This window comes from Apteryx mantelli, chromosome 28 (genome assembly GCF_036417845.1).
Source record: "Apteryx mantelli isolate bAptMan1 chromosome 28, bAptMan1.hap1, whole genome shotgun sequence".
Taxonomy (NCBI): Eukaryota; Metazoa; Chordata; class Aves; order Apterygiformes; family Apterygidae; genus Apteryx; species Apteryx mantelli.
This window is the reverse complement of record NC_090005.1, coordinates 2,213,352-2,229,140: the sequence shown is the minus strand read 5'-3', so window position 1 is coordinate 2,229,140 and position 15,789 is coordinate 2,213,352. Positions and strand designations below refer to the sequence as shown.

The 15,789-nt window shown below is 69.1% G+C and overlaps 1 protein-coding gene across 1 annotated transcript in view; it reads left to right on the top strand.

Moving 5' to 3' along the window:
* Window positions 1-1,514: 1,514 nt before the first annotated feature.
* ARHGAP23 (Rho GTPase activating protein 23) overlaps window positions 1,515-15,789 on the top strand; it is a 32,718-nt gene continuing 18,443 nt past the window's right edge. Inside the window, exon 1 of the mRNA XM_067311786.1 lies at window positions 1,515-1,661. Coding sequence (XP_067167887.1) covers window positions 1,611-1,661 — 51 coding nt within the window. The 5' untranslated portion in view covers window positions 1,515-1,610. The remainder of the gene's footprint in view (window positions 1,662-15,789) is intronic.

Genomic DNA, 15,789 nt, shown 5'->3' with positions numbered 1-15,789 from the left:
GTGTGGGCCCTGCTCCAGCCCCTGGGGTCACCGTTCCCTTGGCCAGCGCGTCCCCCTCCCTTGCCAAACGCTTGCCTGTGTCCCTGGGGGCTGGGACCGGCCCCCTGTGGAGGGGTCCACCCGGATATCCTGGAAATATGAGTCGGAGCCGGGGTGCTGAGGCTCGCCAGCTGCCCCAGGCTGGATTCTTGGTGCCGGCCCTGGATTGCACGACCCTTGGGTGAGCCCGGGGCTCGAGCACTCGGCGTTTCCTACGCCCGGGCCTGGATGGCCTGGCACCGGATGCTCCGCGGCGTCTGTCCCGGCGCGAGTTCACGCGGGCGGCAGGAACGGCAGCTCCGCCGCGTCACCGGCTGTCTGAGCTGGAAGATGACGTCTCGGTCATTTGTTTTTTCTGTTGTTGCTGGGTTTTCGTGGAGGGCCCTACGGAAACGGTTGTTGATACAGACTTTCTTAATTGTGTCGTGGAAAACTTGCAGCAGACGTCCGTGTTTACGCTGCGCGCGTGCGCGAGCCGGAGCGGCGCGGATCGGCATCTCCGGCTGCTTACGGGATCTGCCAGGTCTCGCGTGCTCAGTCGACACCTCTGGGCCGGGCCTGTCCGCCCGTCTGTCTGTCAGCTTGGGCTGTTTTTGTGCCAGCCGTGGTCCCCGCTGTGCCCCGTCCCTCTGCCCGCCGTGCCAGGCCCCGGCCGGCTGTCCTGCTGTTTCCCGTCCTTCTGCCTCGCCATTTCCTTTCTCCGTCACTCTGTGTCAGCCTTTGTCCCGCCGTCAGCCCCAGCCCGGGTGTTTCCCGTCCTCGTGTCCGCCTGTGCCAGTCCCCGCCGCTCCGTCGGTTCCCCGCCCTCTGTCCTGGCATTTCCTGTCCATGTGTCCGTCTGTGCGCTCCTCCTCCGGCCCTGCCGTCGCCTGTCCTCGGCCTCTCCCTGTCCGGCCGCCCTTGTCCCGCTGTCCCATGATCTCTCTGCCCCTTCCCTCTCTGCCTGCCCCAGCTGTTCTGCTCGCTGTCCCTCTGTCCTGACTTATCCCATCCTGGTCCCCAGGTGTCCCCTGACTGTTCTGGTCCTGGTCCCAGTCCCGGTGTGTCCCTTGTCTGTGCCTGTCCCGGTCCCGGTGTGTCCCCTGCCCTCCCTGGTCCCAGTCCCTGTGTGTCCCTTATCTGTGCCAGCCCTGATCCCGGTCCCGGTGTGTGTCCCCTGCCGGCCCCCGGTCCCGGTGTGTCCCCCGCCGGTGCCAGCCCCGTCCCGGCGCCCCGTCGGTGCCAGCCCTGGTGCCGGTCGCCGCGCCCGTCCCGGTGCCGGTGCCCGCCCGCGGCAGCCCCGGTCGCTGCGGGCGCGTGTCCGGTGCCGGTGCCGGTGCCGGGCCGGGCCGGGCCGCCGCGCTCCCTCCCGCCGGGGCGGTCCCGCCGCGCCGCGCCCCGCCCGCGCCCTCCCGCCGCCGCGCCCGGAGGAGGCGGAGCCGCAGCCGCAGCAGCAGCAGCCGCCACCGGGGCCGGGGCCGCGGCCGGCGCAGCCCGCGCCGAGCCCAGCCGAGCAGCCGAACCGAGCGGCACCGCACCGCGCCGGGCCCAGCCGAACCGAACCGGGCCGGGCCGGGCCGAGCGGAGCCCCCATGAATGGCATCGCCTTCTGCCTGGTCGGGATCCCGCCGCCCGGCCCCGCGGTGAGCGGCACTGGGAGGGACTGGGAGATACTGGGGGCCCTGGGGAGGCTACGGGTGCGGGGGAGCGGGGACTGGGGAGCACGGGGGACGTGGGGCAGCGGGGCCCGGGAGGCACTGGGAGGTGCTGGAGGGTATGGGGGAGCAGGGTTAAGGGATGCTGGGGGCACGAGGGAGCTGTGCCTGGGGGGTACTGGGGGAACTGGGAGACGCTGGGGCTCTGGGGACGGGGGGTGCCCGGGGCCCGGCCGCGGGGCGGGATGGAGCAGGCGGAGGCGAGGCGGCCGCGGCCGGGAGCCGGATCTGCCGGGGGGAGCCGGCACCGCGGCTCGGGGTGCGCCGGATGGGCCGGCGCCGAGGCCAGCGGCACGGGGGGGGTTTTGGCACTGAGGTCCCAAAGGACGGGCTGGCGCCATGGTGGGGTGGCGGTGGGCTGGCAGGGTGCTCCGGTGATGCCGGGCTCTTCGGGGACGCGAGTGGGATTGGAGAAAGCCACCACCTTTGGGGCTGGCGCTGGGGTCGGGGGCTCTCGGAGGCGGCCAGTGTGTGGGGCATGTCCGGAGCCGTGGGGCCGGGCAGGCGGCGCCAGCCGCAGCATCTTGTCCCTGGGTGCCCAGCGAGGGTGGCGTCGTGGCCGGGCTGGCACAGCCCTGGCCGAGGAGGCGGAGGGGCGCCCTTGGAGCGGTTCACGCGGGGCGCGGGCTGCCCCGAGCGTCCCCCTCCCGCCGTTCCTGTGGGCAAGACCCGCGGACGCCCATGCGCCTTTTTTCCGAAACTCCCAGCCGGCTTTGTCTCCCCTGCAGGGTCCAGCCTGCTCCGTCCTTATCAGCCCGGCGGCTCTGCCTGGAGCGCTTCCCGGCTGTCCCGGGCTGGCCGGCTCACCGCGTAGGCAGCCGAGCAATCCACAAAAATGTGCTTTTAGCTGCTTGCGTTTTCCATTCTGCTCTTCTTCTGGCTCCCCTTGCTCCGAGCGGATCCCCCTGGCCTCGCACCGGGGCCGATGTCCGCAGCGGGGCGGCGCTGGCCCGGTGCGGCGAGGGTGGATGGTGCACGGGTTGCACCGTGGCCGGGCGATGCCGGGGGGCGGCGCGGGGTCCCTCGGCCGGCGGCGCGGCCGGGGTGGCTGGTATGTAGGCCGCGGCGGCAGACTGGCACGCCGCCTGCTCATTTCAGCGGCGGTTGCACGTCCTCGCCCCAGAGCTGAATTAGGCCTGTGTTCCTCAGTTCCTGGTTATTTGAACTCGGCTTCTCCGGCCCCGCGATGGCTCTAATGACCGGCCTCAAAGGCTTAATTGGTGTGTGCGAAATGTCTCAGATATGAGGAGCGCTGCCCGGCGCAGCGGCTGAGCATTAATCATGGTTTCTCGCCGAATTCCTCGGTGCTTACTCTCCGCCGGCGCGTGCTAGGGGTTGAGATTTTCGGAGAGTTTTCGAGGCTGTTGCCATCTGGTCTTTTGTTCCGCTGCGTTTTTAGGGTTAGAGGGGCTGTGGAGCGAACGCGTGCCCTGCCGGCGAGCGCGGCGGCGCGGGGCAGGGGATGCGGCTCCCGCGGGCGCCCTTGCGGCGGAGGCAAGGGAGGCCGGGAGGGGACCTGCCTCCCCCTTCGAAGGCGCTTTGCAATCCCTCGGCGAAAGGCGCCGCGTTAGCGCGAAGCCGGCGTGATCGCTGCCTCGCTGCCGCGTGGCTGGGGCTGCTCCCGCCGTGCCGGGAGAGTCCCCAGCTCTCGGCCCGTCTGCTCCTGCGGTGCTGCGGCCGCTTTCCCTGTTCGCAGGAGCTGCCCGGCAAATCGAGTTTCTTAGGCTTTTGCTTTTTTTTTTTTTTCCTTTCCAAACCCCGAACTTGAAAGACAGGAAAAGCTTGTGCTCGGGGTTCCTGCCGCAACCCAGGTTTGCAAGCGCGAAACCTGGCACGGGGGCAGAGGCGGCCGCGCGGCGCTGCTCGCCGGGGACGGTGGCCCTGGGCTCTCGCGGACGCTGGCCCCCGGCCCGCCGCGGGCTCTGCCGAGGACGCCCCGCTGCTTCGATTTTTAACCTTGAGCGTGCGTCACGTGCTGCGTCCCGGCGTTGCGCTCTCGCCACTGCCACTGGCGCTCCTATCTCGCCCCGCGCGTGAGTGTCACCCTGTCACTTCTTCTCAGATGTGGGTGATTTGGTTTTTTTAGTGGACTGAAAGACCTTTAGAGGCAGCGCTGTCACCTTGTCATCTGGGCTGCGCGGTGTCAAACGCAAAGAAGATCCCGATCAGTGTTATTCCCTGCGGGACAGGGCTTGGGGACGCGCCTGGGTGCGTGGTCCGCGCACAGGTCCAACTTTGCAAGCCCGGCAGCGGGGGAAGGAGTCACAAAACGTCCTGTTTTGGGTTCCCTTCCCTCCAGGCTCGTGGGGGGTGGTTTCAGGGTTTGTTTGGGTTTCTTCTGAAGCTGCTAACTGGTGCAGCGGGTCTGGTGCAGCCGGGCTCCTGCGCACGCTGCTCCGGCCCGGCACGGGCCCTCAGAGCTGGGCAGCCCTGGGACAGCCCGGTCCCCTCCGGGTCATGCAAAGAGTTGCTGGCCGGCAAGCAAAAAGAGGAAAACAGCCGGGGGGAATCGTCGTGGGGAGCTGCTGAGCCTCCGGAATGGGCTTTATTCTCATTAAAGGAAAAAAAACCTGTCAGGTTTCAAGTTGGTGCCGTCCCATTAATAAACCAGGTTTGTCTTTAGCAGGCGGCAAGACCTGATTTTAAAAAGAAATGGCGATAGATGACCTATTTTAAGCATTTGAGTTGGAAAATATCGACCTGGCTCCCTCTGGGCCGCGTGTCCCACTGGCCCCGCGAGCTGGGCTGTGCCACAAACTCAGCAAATCCAGCCGGCTGCGTTTCCAGGGGCGTCCCGGGATGCGCCGGGACACAAACCACGTGGCTGCTTTAAACCTGCTGCCGCCCCCCCGGCGGCTCCCTGACGGCTCGTTCGTTTGCCCAAAGTATCCAAAGGGAGCGCTTCCCTTTCCGAGGCTGCCTGTGCCCGGGACTTGCTTGTGTCTCCCCAGTTGCAGCGCTGCAGCAATCGCGCCTCGGCCGGGCGCGTCCTGCGCAACGCGGTGCCGGGTTTTAGCTGCGCCTGGCGTCGTGTTGCAAGAGCCGGTGGCGGTTCAATCCAGCCGGTTGCTGCTGTGGTCCCGGTGGGAATGGGGAGGGCGGGAGAGGTGCTGGGACAGAGCTCGTCCCCTCGCGCCCGGCCGCTTTGACGTGCAGGGCTCCCTTTCCCTGCCTGGCCGTCGGGCCACGCGCCTGGCAGGTTTTTTCCGCGCGATGCAAAACCCCGTGGCTCTGCAGACCGCGCACCTGATGCAATTTAATTTTCTGAGGTTGGAGGACGCTGGAATGGGAGAGGCGGTTTAGCAGGAAGGTGGGATGAGTCGGTCCGACTTCAAGCCATGCTGGTGCACGTGGGATGGCGCCGGGGCCGAGCCCCAGGATAACCGCCGAGCGGCAGGGCCGGGCTGACGTAGGCTACGTGGCAGCACGCGTCTCCCTCCGGCCGGGCGGCTGCGGCAGGGAGGGCTCCGTGCGCCGCTCGAACGGCTGAGCAAGGGGAAAATCTCATTTGGGAGCTGGCGAGCCGTTCGGGCGGCTGGGCCGCCAAGCCCTCCCTGGGGGAAGGGGCAGAAACCCAGGTCCCGAGTCATCCAAGAGTAGCCCAAATGGAGCGCCGGCGACCGCGCTGCTGGGCACGGTCCTGCCCGTGCCCCTGGGATGGGGATGCAGCAGTGCCGTGCTGGCTCACGGAGCGGGAGCCGGGGAGGGATGCGCTGAGCCGGGCCAGCTCCCGGCAGCGATCCTGAGCCTGGCTCGCCGGAGCATCCCCAGCACCGCGGCCGGAGGAGAGAGGCTGTTCCCGAAGCACCAGGGTGGGCGGCCCCGGGGACAAGGGCGCTATTGTGGCCGCTCGTCCCCCGCGGTGCCGGTGCTCTCGGGGCGAAGCGCGGGCTGGCGGCACCCGGCGCAGGGCGGTGACATCGCGCAGCGGCGCGGGCTCCGCTCGAAGCCCGAAGGCAGGACGGGCCGGCAGCGCGGGAACGAGAGGCGCGCGGGGGCTGCAAAAGCACGTCCGCCGCGCGCCCTCGGTGCAAAACCGCGTGGCACCAGGGCTGCGTTCGCGCGCACGGACCGGCGCGGCGCAGCGGGCGCGTCGAGCGTGCGAGGACCGCGGGGGCTCCGGCAGGGCGGGCGGCCGCCGGCCCCTCACCGGGCCCCCGGCCCCGAGCGGGGCAGGGCATGGAAGTCGCGGGCAGCCTTCCCCTGACCTTGCCGGGTAGGATTTTCCGCCGTGGTGCCGCGGACAAACGGGAGCGAGAGCGCAAGGTGCCTCTCGGAGCCACCAGAGGAAATGGCTCATTGTTAGCCCCGCTGGAAAAAAAAAAAAAAAGACCCAAAAAATTACAATAATGAGGCCAGCTTCTATTTGAGGGTTTCCATGGGAAAAACAGGAAACGGAATCCTGTTACTTTTCTAGGGCTTGCTGCCCATAATGCCGTTTTTAGGACAGCGCGGGGAGCGAGGAGGAGGAGCTGGGGCAGAAGGCAGCCCCGCCAGCGCGCCGGCTTCCTCCGCTGCTCGCAGCCCCGTCCCGCTTCCTCGGGGGCCGCGAGGAAAAGCTCCGGCTTGGTTTCTTTTCAGCTCGGCGCCTCCCCGGCGAGCAGGGCACGGAGGGGAGGGATGCGCTGGCCCGGGGCTGTTGGTGCCACCCAGCGCCCCGGGGGCAGAGGGAAAGGCGCCGTCTGCGCCCTGCCCCGCGGCAGCCTGGCGTGTAGCGAGTGCGGCCGTGCTCAGCGCTGGCCCGGCTTCCCCGGTGCCTGCCCCGAGCCCTCGGCCAGCACCGTATGGCGGAGAGGAGCCGGTTGCGGAGCGGAGCCGTGAAGCCCGGGGGCTCCCCGCGGCCGGGAGAGGCACCCGTCCGGGCTGCCCCTTCCGAAAGGAGCCGGCGGGACGGCTGGGACCGTCGGGCGCTCTGCGGCGAGGAGGGCGATGCTTCGCAGGGGGCTTGTCCGCCCGGGCAGCCGGGGACGAGGCTCGTAGGCCGCATTCCCAAATTTCTCTTGACGCTGCGCTGGGGAGCCCGGCGGCCGGGGCCGAGCGGGGAGCTGGGAGCCCTCCGAGGCTGTCGCTCTGGAACGCCGAAGGAATGAAAGCGCAGCTGAGCGGAGCTGACACTCGACGCTCGGAGGCTGCCAGGGCAGAGATTAGTTTGGTCGTGATGCAAACGAGAGGGGAAAGGAGCCAAGCGGGAATCCAGCGCTGGCTGACGAAAGGGCTCCAAAGGAGACGCTGTCAAGATAAAAGTTTGCGTTGGGAAGGAACACGGCGATTTCCTTCCCCGCGTTAACACCCAGCCCGGAGCTGAAGGAATGTCAGAAATCCAGTTTGCTGCTCCTTTTTGCCGCTCCGTTCGTCTTCAGCTCTCGGCTCGGCGTCGCCCGGGCCGCGTCGCCGCCTCCTGCCCGGCTGCCCCGGGGAGCGGGGAGCCGGCCGGGGCTTTCGGCTGGCGGGTGTGAGCGGGCAACTCCGTTCCTCCCTCCGGAGCGAAGCCCATCCTTCTGCCACCTATTTATAGCACGGGCTCCTCGGGATGGGGCCAGGCTGTGCCGATCCGGAGAGGCCCCCAGTGTCTCTTGCGGCACCTCAACCTCATTTTCTTGGCGCATCCCCCTCCTTGAGGCGGGATGAGGAGCAGCCGGGAGCAGCCGTGCCCCGGGCTCGGATGCAGCACCCGCTACTGCCAGCACTGGGATTTTCCTGGGAGACTTCTGGGTGCTTTCCCTCTGGCTCTGCATCACCAATACGTTGCCTTTTCTTCCCAGTGCTCCTGCTTCCAGGTCGGATGCGTGGCTGCTCCCAGCCTGCCTCTCGCCCGGCTGCGCTGTGCCGTGCCGCAGGAACGCCGGCTGCGGCCGCTCGGATGCGAAGGGGCGTAACGGGGAGGGGAAGGGGCACGTGCCGGCTGTGACAAACAGGCGCTCCCCCAAATCCCCGCTGAGCTGCAAAGCTCCTCAGCCGCATTTTGGGTTAAAGAGAATTAAAATGCTTTCTCCTGCGGGACGTTAATCCTCCGGCCGGGGGCACGGCCAGGCGGTTGGGGGCGGCTGCTCCGGCGGGCGCTCACCTGCACCGTCCCGCTCCGGCAGCGCGGGAGCCCCCGCCGGCCCGCGGGGGGCTGCTGCCCTCCTGCCCCGTGTCCCCCTGCATCCCCCGCGGGTTTTCCACATCAGGGCACCCTCCGCCGGTGCTTCCCCCAGCTGGGCCCCACCAGCATCCCTGCTGGGGCATCCCTGCTCCTGGCTGGAGCATCCCGGCTCCCTGCTGGAGCCTCCCCAAATGCTGCCTTAGCCATGGGGCCTGAGCTCGTGCCAGCCTGGACTGAAGGTGCCGGGGTGGGATCCGTCCTCCCCCTTCCATCCGGCCGCTGGGACCCGCTGCAGGTGGGAGCAGGGAGACGCTTTTCCATATAAGGGCTGAAAATCAGTTATTGTCTCAACACAGCTCTCTCTTCCCTGAAAATCCTATTAAAGCCTCATTTTTCTGACCCTAATCTCAACTCGCCGTGCGGGAGGGATTAGTGTTTGCCCTTCCCTCCCTCCCCCTTGCCCTGCCCGCTCTTTGCCGGAGCGATCCTCCGTGCCGCAGCTGGGAGCGATGCCGCTTCCCCAGCTCTGGGATTTGGGGTGGATTTTATACACCGGGTGATGGGGGTAGTTGGAAAGACCCCCAGCGCCAGCTCCCCTCCTACCCCGGGGGGGGGATTTGCTACTCCCTGGCGGGGGAATGAAACGGGGGGGTTAACGTCGGCCGCGGCGGTCCGAGGTCCGAGACCCCGCTCTCTGCAGGCGCTGGGCGAGGGGGGCGGCGCGGGCAGAGCCGGCACGCCGTGGCGGTGTCAGGGCCGGCAGCTGTCCGTCCCTCTGTCCTTTATTCTTCCCCCGGAGCGTGACGTTATCCGCGCCGCGTGCCAGGGGTTAGCGATGGTCACGCTGGCAGGGCCCCCGGGGCCGCAGCTGGCGGGGCCGGTCTGTGTGTGCCGGGGGGCAGCCGGCGCGCGGGAAAGCCGGCAGGCGAGCGCGGGACGCGGAGCTGCTGCTGCCCGGCTCCTCCGTGCCTCGGTTTCCCAGCAGAAACGGGCGCGCGGGGATCCTGCTCGCGGCTGGGAGGCGCTCGGCTCTGCCGGGGGCGCGATCCGGCGCCCGTACGGCCGTTTCCTAACGATGCCCTGGGTAACGCGGGGAGCAGCGAAAGCAAATCCCGACAATTATGATAACTCTTGGGCTCACGCGGAGGAGCCGGTGGGAGGCAGAGCTGGCAGAGGGCTCTGCAGGCGGCCCGCGGCGTGCACGGCGTGCGCCTGCGTGCGTGGCATCGTGGGCCGCCGGCGGTGCATGCCGGGAGCCCGTGCCGTTCCCCCTTGCTCCTGTTTGGCTGTATATTTAGGACACTCCTGTGCAAAAACACAAGCGGCCTGGAAGGCGTCCAGGCGCGCTCGCATTCCTGGGGTGGGATCTGCCCCGGCGAACGCCGCCTGCCCTTCCCCGGCTTGGGCTGCGGGAGCACCGCCGGGGCCCTTGCCCCGCACCCTCGTTCGTTCAAAACGCTCCAAATCCTGCCCCCGCGGGGCGAGGGACCCCTTCCCCAGCGTCGGCCCTGCGCCACGAATCGGGCCGCGTTTGCCTGTTCAGTTCCTGCCCGTTTGCTCCACGTGAGCGGAGGCGGCAGGATCCGACCCTCACTCTGCGCCGGCCCCAGGGCAGCCGGGCTGCCTCCAGCTGCCGCCACGCACGGGGTAGGGGGAGCGGCCCCTCTTTGGGACTCTATTTTTAATTTGCAAATATGGGGAGAGCACGGAGGCTGGGGGGACCGGGGGGAAACCCCCCCCCCCCCGCTTGCCCCCCAGCTGGAAGCCAGCCGGAGTTGCAAGCCGCTTTTTCCTTTTTTGCATGGTTTTAGCGGGCGGGTGGAAACCGAAGCCCCCGCCGCGGCCGCTGCTTGGCACCGACAGCTGTGCCCCGACCTGTCTCGCTGCTCCGGCTCGGCGGCTCTGCCTGTCGGGACATGCCGGGGCGGCTGCGCAAGCCGCCTGTCCCCGGGCGCGCTGGGGGCCGGGCGTGGGGTGGCCCCGGCGGGGCAGCTCCCACGGGAGACCCCCGGTGCACGCACCGGCCTGACGTCCGCGTGGCCCCGGCGCGGGGCGGGCAGGGGAGGAAGGAAACGGCAGAGATTTGTCTCCCACGTTTCCTCTTCCCATTTTTTCCTCCCGGGCCTGCTGGAGCGGAGGCAGCGGGATGGGGCGCGCTGGGGGCGTTCAGACGGGTCCCTGGGGACACGGCTGCCACCGAGCCAGTCCAACCGGCCCCCCCCCAGACGGGGCTCGGGGCAGGCGCTGGGGCTGTTTCGGGGCAGGGCCGTGGCCCCTTGGCAAGGGCAGACGCTGGGGATGTGCCGAATGCCGCAGCGATGCCCCGGCGCCTCCGGGGCCGCAGCGCTGGCGTGCAGGGGGGTCCGTGCTGAGCTGCAGCCAGGGCGCCGTCCCCTCGCTCGGGTTCGGCGTGTGCTTGGGACCCCATCGGCCGTCTCCCGTCATCCGGCTGGTGTCAGCCCAGCTGGCGGCCGTGGGAAGCGCGGAGGGCGGCGGGGAGCAGCGGGTGCCTCGCGGGCCGGCTGGCCCCGCTTTGATCGTGGCGGGGTGGGGGGGTAGAGGCGAGGGGGCTGTGGCCGCGGAGAGCTGAGCCCCCCGGCCCCTGGATGAGGGCTGCAATCCCAGCAATGCCTGGCATTTCCCCAGAGCAGCCGCACATGCCTCTCCTCGGCCTCCAGAATGGCAGGAATGCCGTGCGGGACCTCCTGGTGCGGGGCCTCGGCACGGCGCTGGGAGAGCGGCCGCCCGGCGAGAGGCGCTCGGCACCCCGGCCGGGCCCGTCTGCCCCATTTCGGGCCCCTCTGCCAGCCTGCGGGGAGGCCAAGCTCCAAATCCCCTGCCCGGGGGCTCCTGGAATGACTCCCTGGCCTTCAGCACCACTCTTCCTCCTCCTCCTCGCGGCCCCGCTGCCGCTGTGCGCCGGCTCTCCTGCCTCGCCAGGGAGGCTGGCGTTGTTGTGGGCTGCGCATCTCTCGTCCCCCTCCCTCCTGCCAGGAGCAGCTCCCCGATCCCCGGAGCAGGAGTCACGCCTGCCCGCAGCCGCTGCCGCATTTCGGGACGCCGGCAGGGCGGCTCGGCCGGGCTCGCTGCCGGTCGCGCCCCAGCCGAGCATCGCTGCGGCGGTGGATGCTGGCTGCGCGCGGGCCGGCTCCCGGGGCGCGGGGTCACCCGCCGGTGCGGTGCTTCCCTTGTCTTTCCGGCATTGCCACCGCTGCCGTGGCAAGTGGCTCTCCCAGGGCTGGGGATGGGAAGGGGCAAGCGGGGCTGGCTTGGGAGAAGAGTAATATACTCATGGGGAGCAGCGAGTGCCGCCTGCCAGCCTTGCCTGGCTGGCCGAGCTTCGAGATTAGGGAGCCAGGATTAAATCACAGGTCCGTAAAGTCTGGAGTCTTGCGCCGGCCGTGACTCATTGCCTGGTGGGAGAACAAAGAGCCCCCAGCCCTGCAGCCGCGGTGCCGCCGGGGTCCCCCCACTTGCTTTCCTGGCCCCGCGCGCCCAAAAACGTGAGATCGCAGCGCTGGGATTTTGGGAGGGTCTCGTTTTCCACAGGCTCGGGAACAGCCCAAATGCTCTGGCACCTCCCCGCTGGTGGCAGCACAAATTTCCCCCAGGTTTTGGCTCGAGCAGAGGCCGTGGACCCCTCGCCCGTGGGGTGGCTGCTCTCGCCGCGACGTACCGGCTCGCCCCGTGCAGCCGCGTGGATGTGTCCGGTGTGGGGCTGCTCCGCCATCCCTGCGGGAACCACAGCTAAAAGAAGTGCAGCGAAACAGGGATGGCCCGGAGGCGGCTGGTGGCAAATGGGAATGCCGGCGGGGAGGGCCGGGGAGCGATGCCCAGGGTTCCCCAGGGGCTGGCGGTTCACACCCAGCCCCGCTGGCTGATGAGCAACAGCCCGGTGGGGGCCTGGGGGCAGCGGAGGGATGCGAAGGCTCCTGGTGCAAACGTCCTTGGGGAAACCTCCCTTTGCAGCAGCCACTGAAGGGTGGGGTTGGGAGGCTGCGTCCGTCCCCGCGGGGCTGCGTCCGTCCCCGCGGGGCTGTGTCTGTCCCCACGGGCTGGGATACGTCTCCGCTGCGTGGCCTTTGCCAGACACCGGAGCTGCCATCCGGCTTGGAGGGAGGCACCTGGGGGAGGAGAGGGAATGGAGGGGGCTCTCAGAGCCCCTGTTTCTCTCCGACTGGGTTCCTGTTACGGAGGGTCTGGCAGTGGCTCCTCTCCCCGCTTCCTAACCGAGGAAGGGGTGCTGTCTGCGCATGGGAGGCGGAGGGGGCACCCCGGCTCCCCGACCCCCGGCTCCGAGCACCGGCCCTCCCTGCCTGCTGCCCTTCCCCGGGCATCTCCCACGCCCGGGGAAGCGCTGCCCTCCGGAAAGCCGGCGGAGGAAGGAAGGAAGGAAGGAAGAGGCCGGTAGGGAGGGACAGGAGGAAGCAGGGACGGTCGGATGCTGCCTGGGGCGATGGAGGAAAAGGCGGGGGGGAGCGTTTTTAAAAAAAAAAAAAAAAAAAAGGGAAAGTATCGGCGAAGTGAAACTCCAGCCGGCGGGGGGTGGCGGGGCCGGGGCCGGGGCGGGGGCCGGGGCCGGGGCCGGCCCAGCGCGGCGGGGGGGCGATGGGCTGGGCGCGCCGAGCGCTGCCGGCGGCGCAGCGCAGCGCAGCGGAGCCCAGCGCAGCGCAGCGCAGCGGGGCCGCGCACCGTCCCGGCCATGCGCGGCGGCGCAGGCGGCCCCAGCGCGCTTTTTGCTGAACTCGGGGGAAAAAGCGAGCGAAGCGGGCGGCGAGCTCTGCCCGCGGCTCCGCCGGCCGCCGGCTGACAGCTCGCCCGGCTCCCGCGGCCGCATGGTGGAGGAAGGCGCCGGCGAGGGGGGCCGGGGTCCCCGCGGTGCCCCGCGGCCGCCGCCGACCCCCGGGGCCGTGTCGGTGGTCGGCAAGGCGCTGTGGAGCGTGGAGCGGGCCGGCAAGGGCTGGCGCTTCGAGCGGCCCGTCGGCGTGGACTGCAGCTCGCCCGAGCCGCGCTGCATCTGGCTGAGCAGCTTGTGCCACGCCGGGGCGGCCGCCGAGCGCCCGTGGAGCCGCGCCGGGCGCCGCCGGGTGAGACACGCGTGGGGGCTCTGCGGGGGGGCCGGGACGCAGCGCCCGTCGGGGCTCCGCGGGGCCCCGCCGCGCTTCCTTCGCACCCTCCTCTTCCTCGCCTGGGGAGGTCGCGCCCGCCGCGGCTGGACGGCGGTGGGTTTTGCCTGGCTGTTTTGCCCCGCTCTGCAGGATGCCGTGAAAACGCTCCTTTGCTGAGCTGGTGGGGGCCACGGGGGCGAGCTGCCTGCCCCGGCTTGTCCCCTCCGTGGGGTGGTCGCACACGGTACGCGGTGACCAGGCAGCCCGCTGACAGGCTGCTCAGAAGCCCTGGCGGGGGGAAAGGGAAAAGTGCTCCGCGGTCTCTCCCGGGGCTCACGGCGAAGCGCGGGGCCCTCCATGGGCCGGGGGCGTCGCGGGGGGTTCGGGCTGCTCCGGGTGTCCGGGCCCGGGACGCGCCGGCCGGCAGCGGTGAGTCAGGGGCGGGCAGCGTGCCCAGCGCCGAGCTGTCGCACCAGCTTGCACAAACGATTATTGTGATGGGACTCGGTGCGTGTCCTTTTAAAAACAAAATCGGGACGGCATTGTGGAGCGGTTTAGCGCCGGAGGCTGGTGTGCCAGGACTCCTGGGTCCTATCGCTGACGCCAGGGTGGAGGGAGGCTCAGTATTGCTTAGGCTGTGCTTTTGCCAAGTTTCGAGCGGTTCGTGAGCGAGGGGGGCAGCGAATTGCCCGCTGCTCTGTCCCTGCACATGGGGCTGCCCCTGCTCCTGGGGGGCCGTGCCCCTGCAGAGGCGGCTGTGTTTTGGGGGACCATGTTAATGAGGGGGACGCAGCTGGCCAGAACGCACTGGGAGGCTTGGGACTGTGGTTAAAATAAAGCCAAAAAGCAGGGAGATAACTGGCTTCCCACAGGGAGAGGGGATGGGGAGCCGGCAGCAAATGGCGAAGATGACAAATCAGGTGTCAGCCGCCAGCGGTCCCTGCCGCTTCAGGGAGCGGGCGGCCAGGCTGGGGGCTGTTTTATTCCAGCCGTGCTGGAGGCTGCAGCCGGGGCCATGGGATCTTGTACAAGCCCATAGCCAGGGGCTTCCCAGCCCAAAGGTCTCCGAGCCAGGGCAGGCGAGGAGGGAAACCGAGGCGCAGCGAGGCGAGACCCGTCCCAGCACGGGCTGTGCTCATCCATCCCCTCGCACTGTCTCTTCTGGGTCTTTGCAGCAGGCGACTTTCTGCGTCGGGCTGCGAACGGGGCCGAGAGGACAAAGGGGAGCTGGGAAGCGGAGGAAAAACGACACCGCGTGATAAGGGCTGCTGAGGCTAAAAATCCCAAAGGGGGGCTGTTAAGCGGGTCCGAGCGAGCAAGGCGGCGTGGGGGTGTGCTCGCCCCGTGGCCGCAGCCGGGGCAGCCCTGCAACAGCACCCGGCGTCCCGGCGCAGTGTTCGTCCTTGGCGCCAGGGTTACGGCACTGATTCCCTAAGGGATGGGAGCATGTTTCCGAGCGAGCCCTTCCTCCGCTGGGCGTTAGCGGCCCTGGCATCGAAAGCACCTGGGCAGAGCAGCCTGGGAGGTTTTGCTTTTAATGCAAGTATCTCCGTGGCCCTTCTGCAGCCCCTCCGAGGGCTGTGTCCCTCGTGGCACCAGGCGCCTGGCCGGGGCCGCTTGCAGGGAGGAAGGGCCACGCTGGGGCTGTGCCCTGGTCTGGGACGGGTCTGTGGGGAGAGATTTGCCCTCTGAGTTACAAGTGGGTCTGGTGGATTTGCAGGGTGGGGATCCGGGTGGGCTGGGACCCGCTCGGACACCCTCAGCATCTACCAGGTCCCGTCCGGGGTCTTGACAGCCGGGTGGGAAGAAACTGCTGTAACGTCCCCTCCCGGGTGTCGTGCCAGCGCCTGGCAGCCAGCGGGAGGCTGATGGGATCGGCCGGCGGCGCGGGGGGAGAGGGCTGGCGATGGGGGTCCCAGGGGTCCCCGGGCTGCTGCCGGGGCAGGTGGTGCTGGCGCTAAGTGCTCCGTAATGGGCATGTCGGGGCCGCGTCCCCGGGCCCTGCCACGGCTCCAGTGTGCCCGTGACGTGGGGACGTGTCCCCATCCCTGCATCGCACCGGGGCCGCGGGTCAGGGCCGCCGTGGAGAGCGGGGCTGGTGTCTCTGCCGTCGCCGCCCTCTCCGAGGCTTGTCGGTGCTGGTTAAAATCAGCAGGGCACATTCAGCTGTCAGCTTAAAAATAATCCAGCGCGCCGGCGGCCCAGACAACGGGGAGCGCAGATGGGGAGAGGCGCCGAGCTGGGACGCGCGTGGCCCGGGGTGAAGCGCCAGGTCCCTGCCGGCGCGCGGGCTCCCGCGTGGTTTTGCGCCACCACCTTGTCCCTCCGCACCCCTCCTGCACCTGGCGGTGTCGGGGTCCACGTCGCTGCTCTGCCCTTCTCAGGGGCCGGCCGGGCGCTGCTGGTCCCCAGCCATCCCCAGGGATGCAGGACCAGGGTCGGTGCCTGCAGGCAGCCGGATTGGTGGGATGTCAGCGGCTCGGGGAGGAAGGATGGGGCTGCACTGGGGATCTGGGGTCTCTCTGCAGATCGACTGGCTTTTTGTGCTTCCCTCCGTGGTTGAAAAGCGAGGGCTTGGAGCGTCGCAGCAGCTCGCGTGGGTGCCCAAAGCTGCCCCCTCGCAGCCGCTTTGCTGTCACGGGATGAAGCAAAGCTTCCAAGTTTCCCCACGGCTCCCGATGCAAATCACTCCCCCGGGACTGAGTTTCCTGGGCTGCGATCTGGCTTCCAGAAAATGGCTGTGCCGGAGCAGGAGAAGATGGTGGGTTTGCTCCCACGGGGCTGGGAGAGGCAGCGTGCCTGTGGGCGCCGGGCCGGGCGATGCCTGCACGAGCGGCTTGGTGCTTGGGACCGTGGTGCTGGG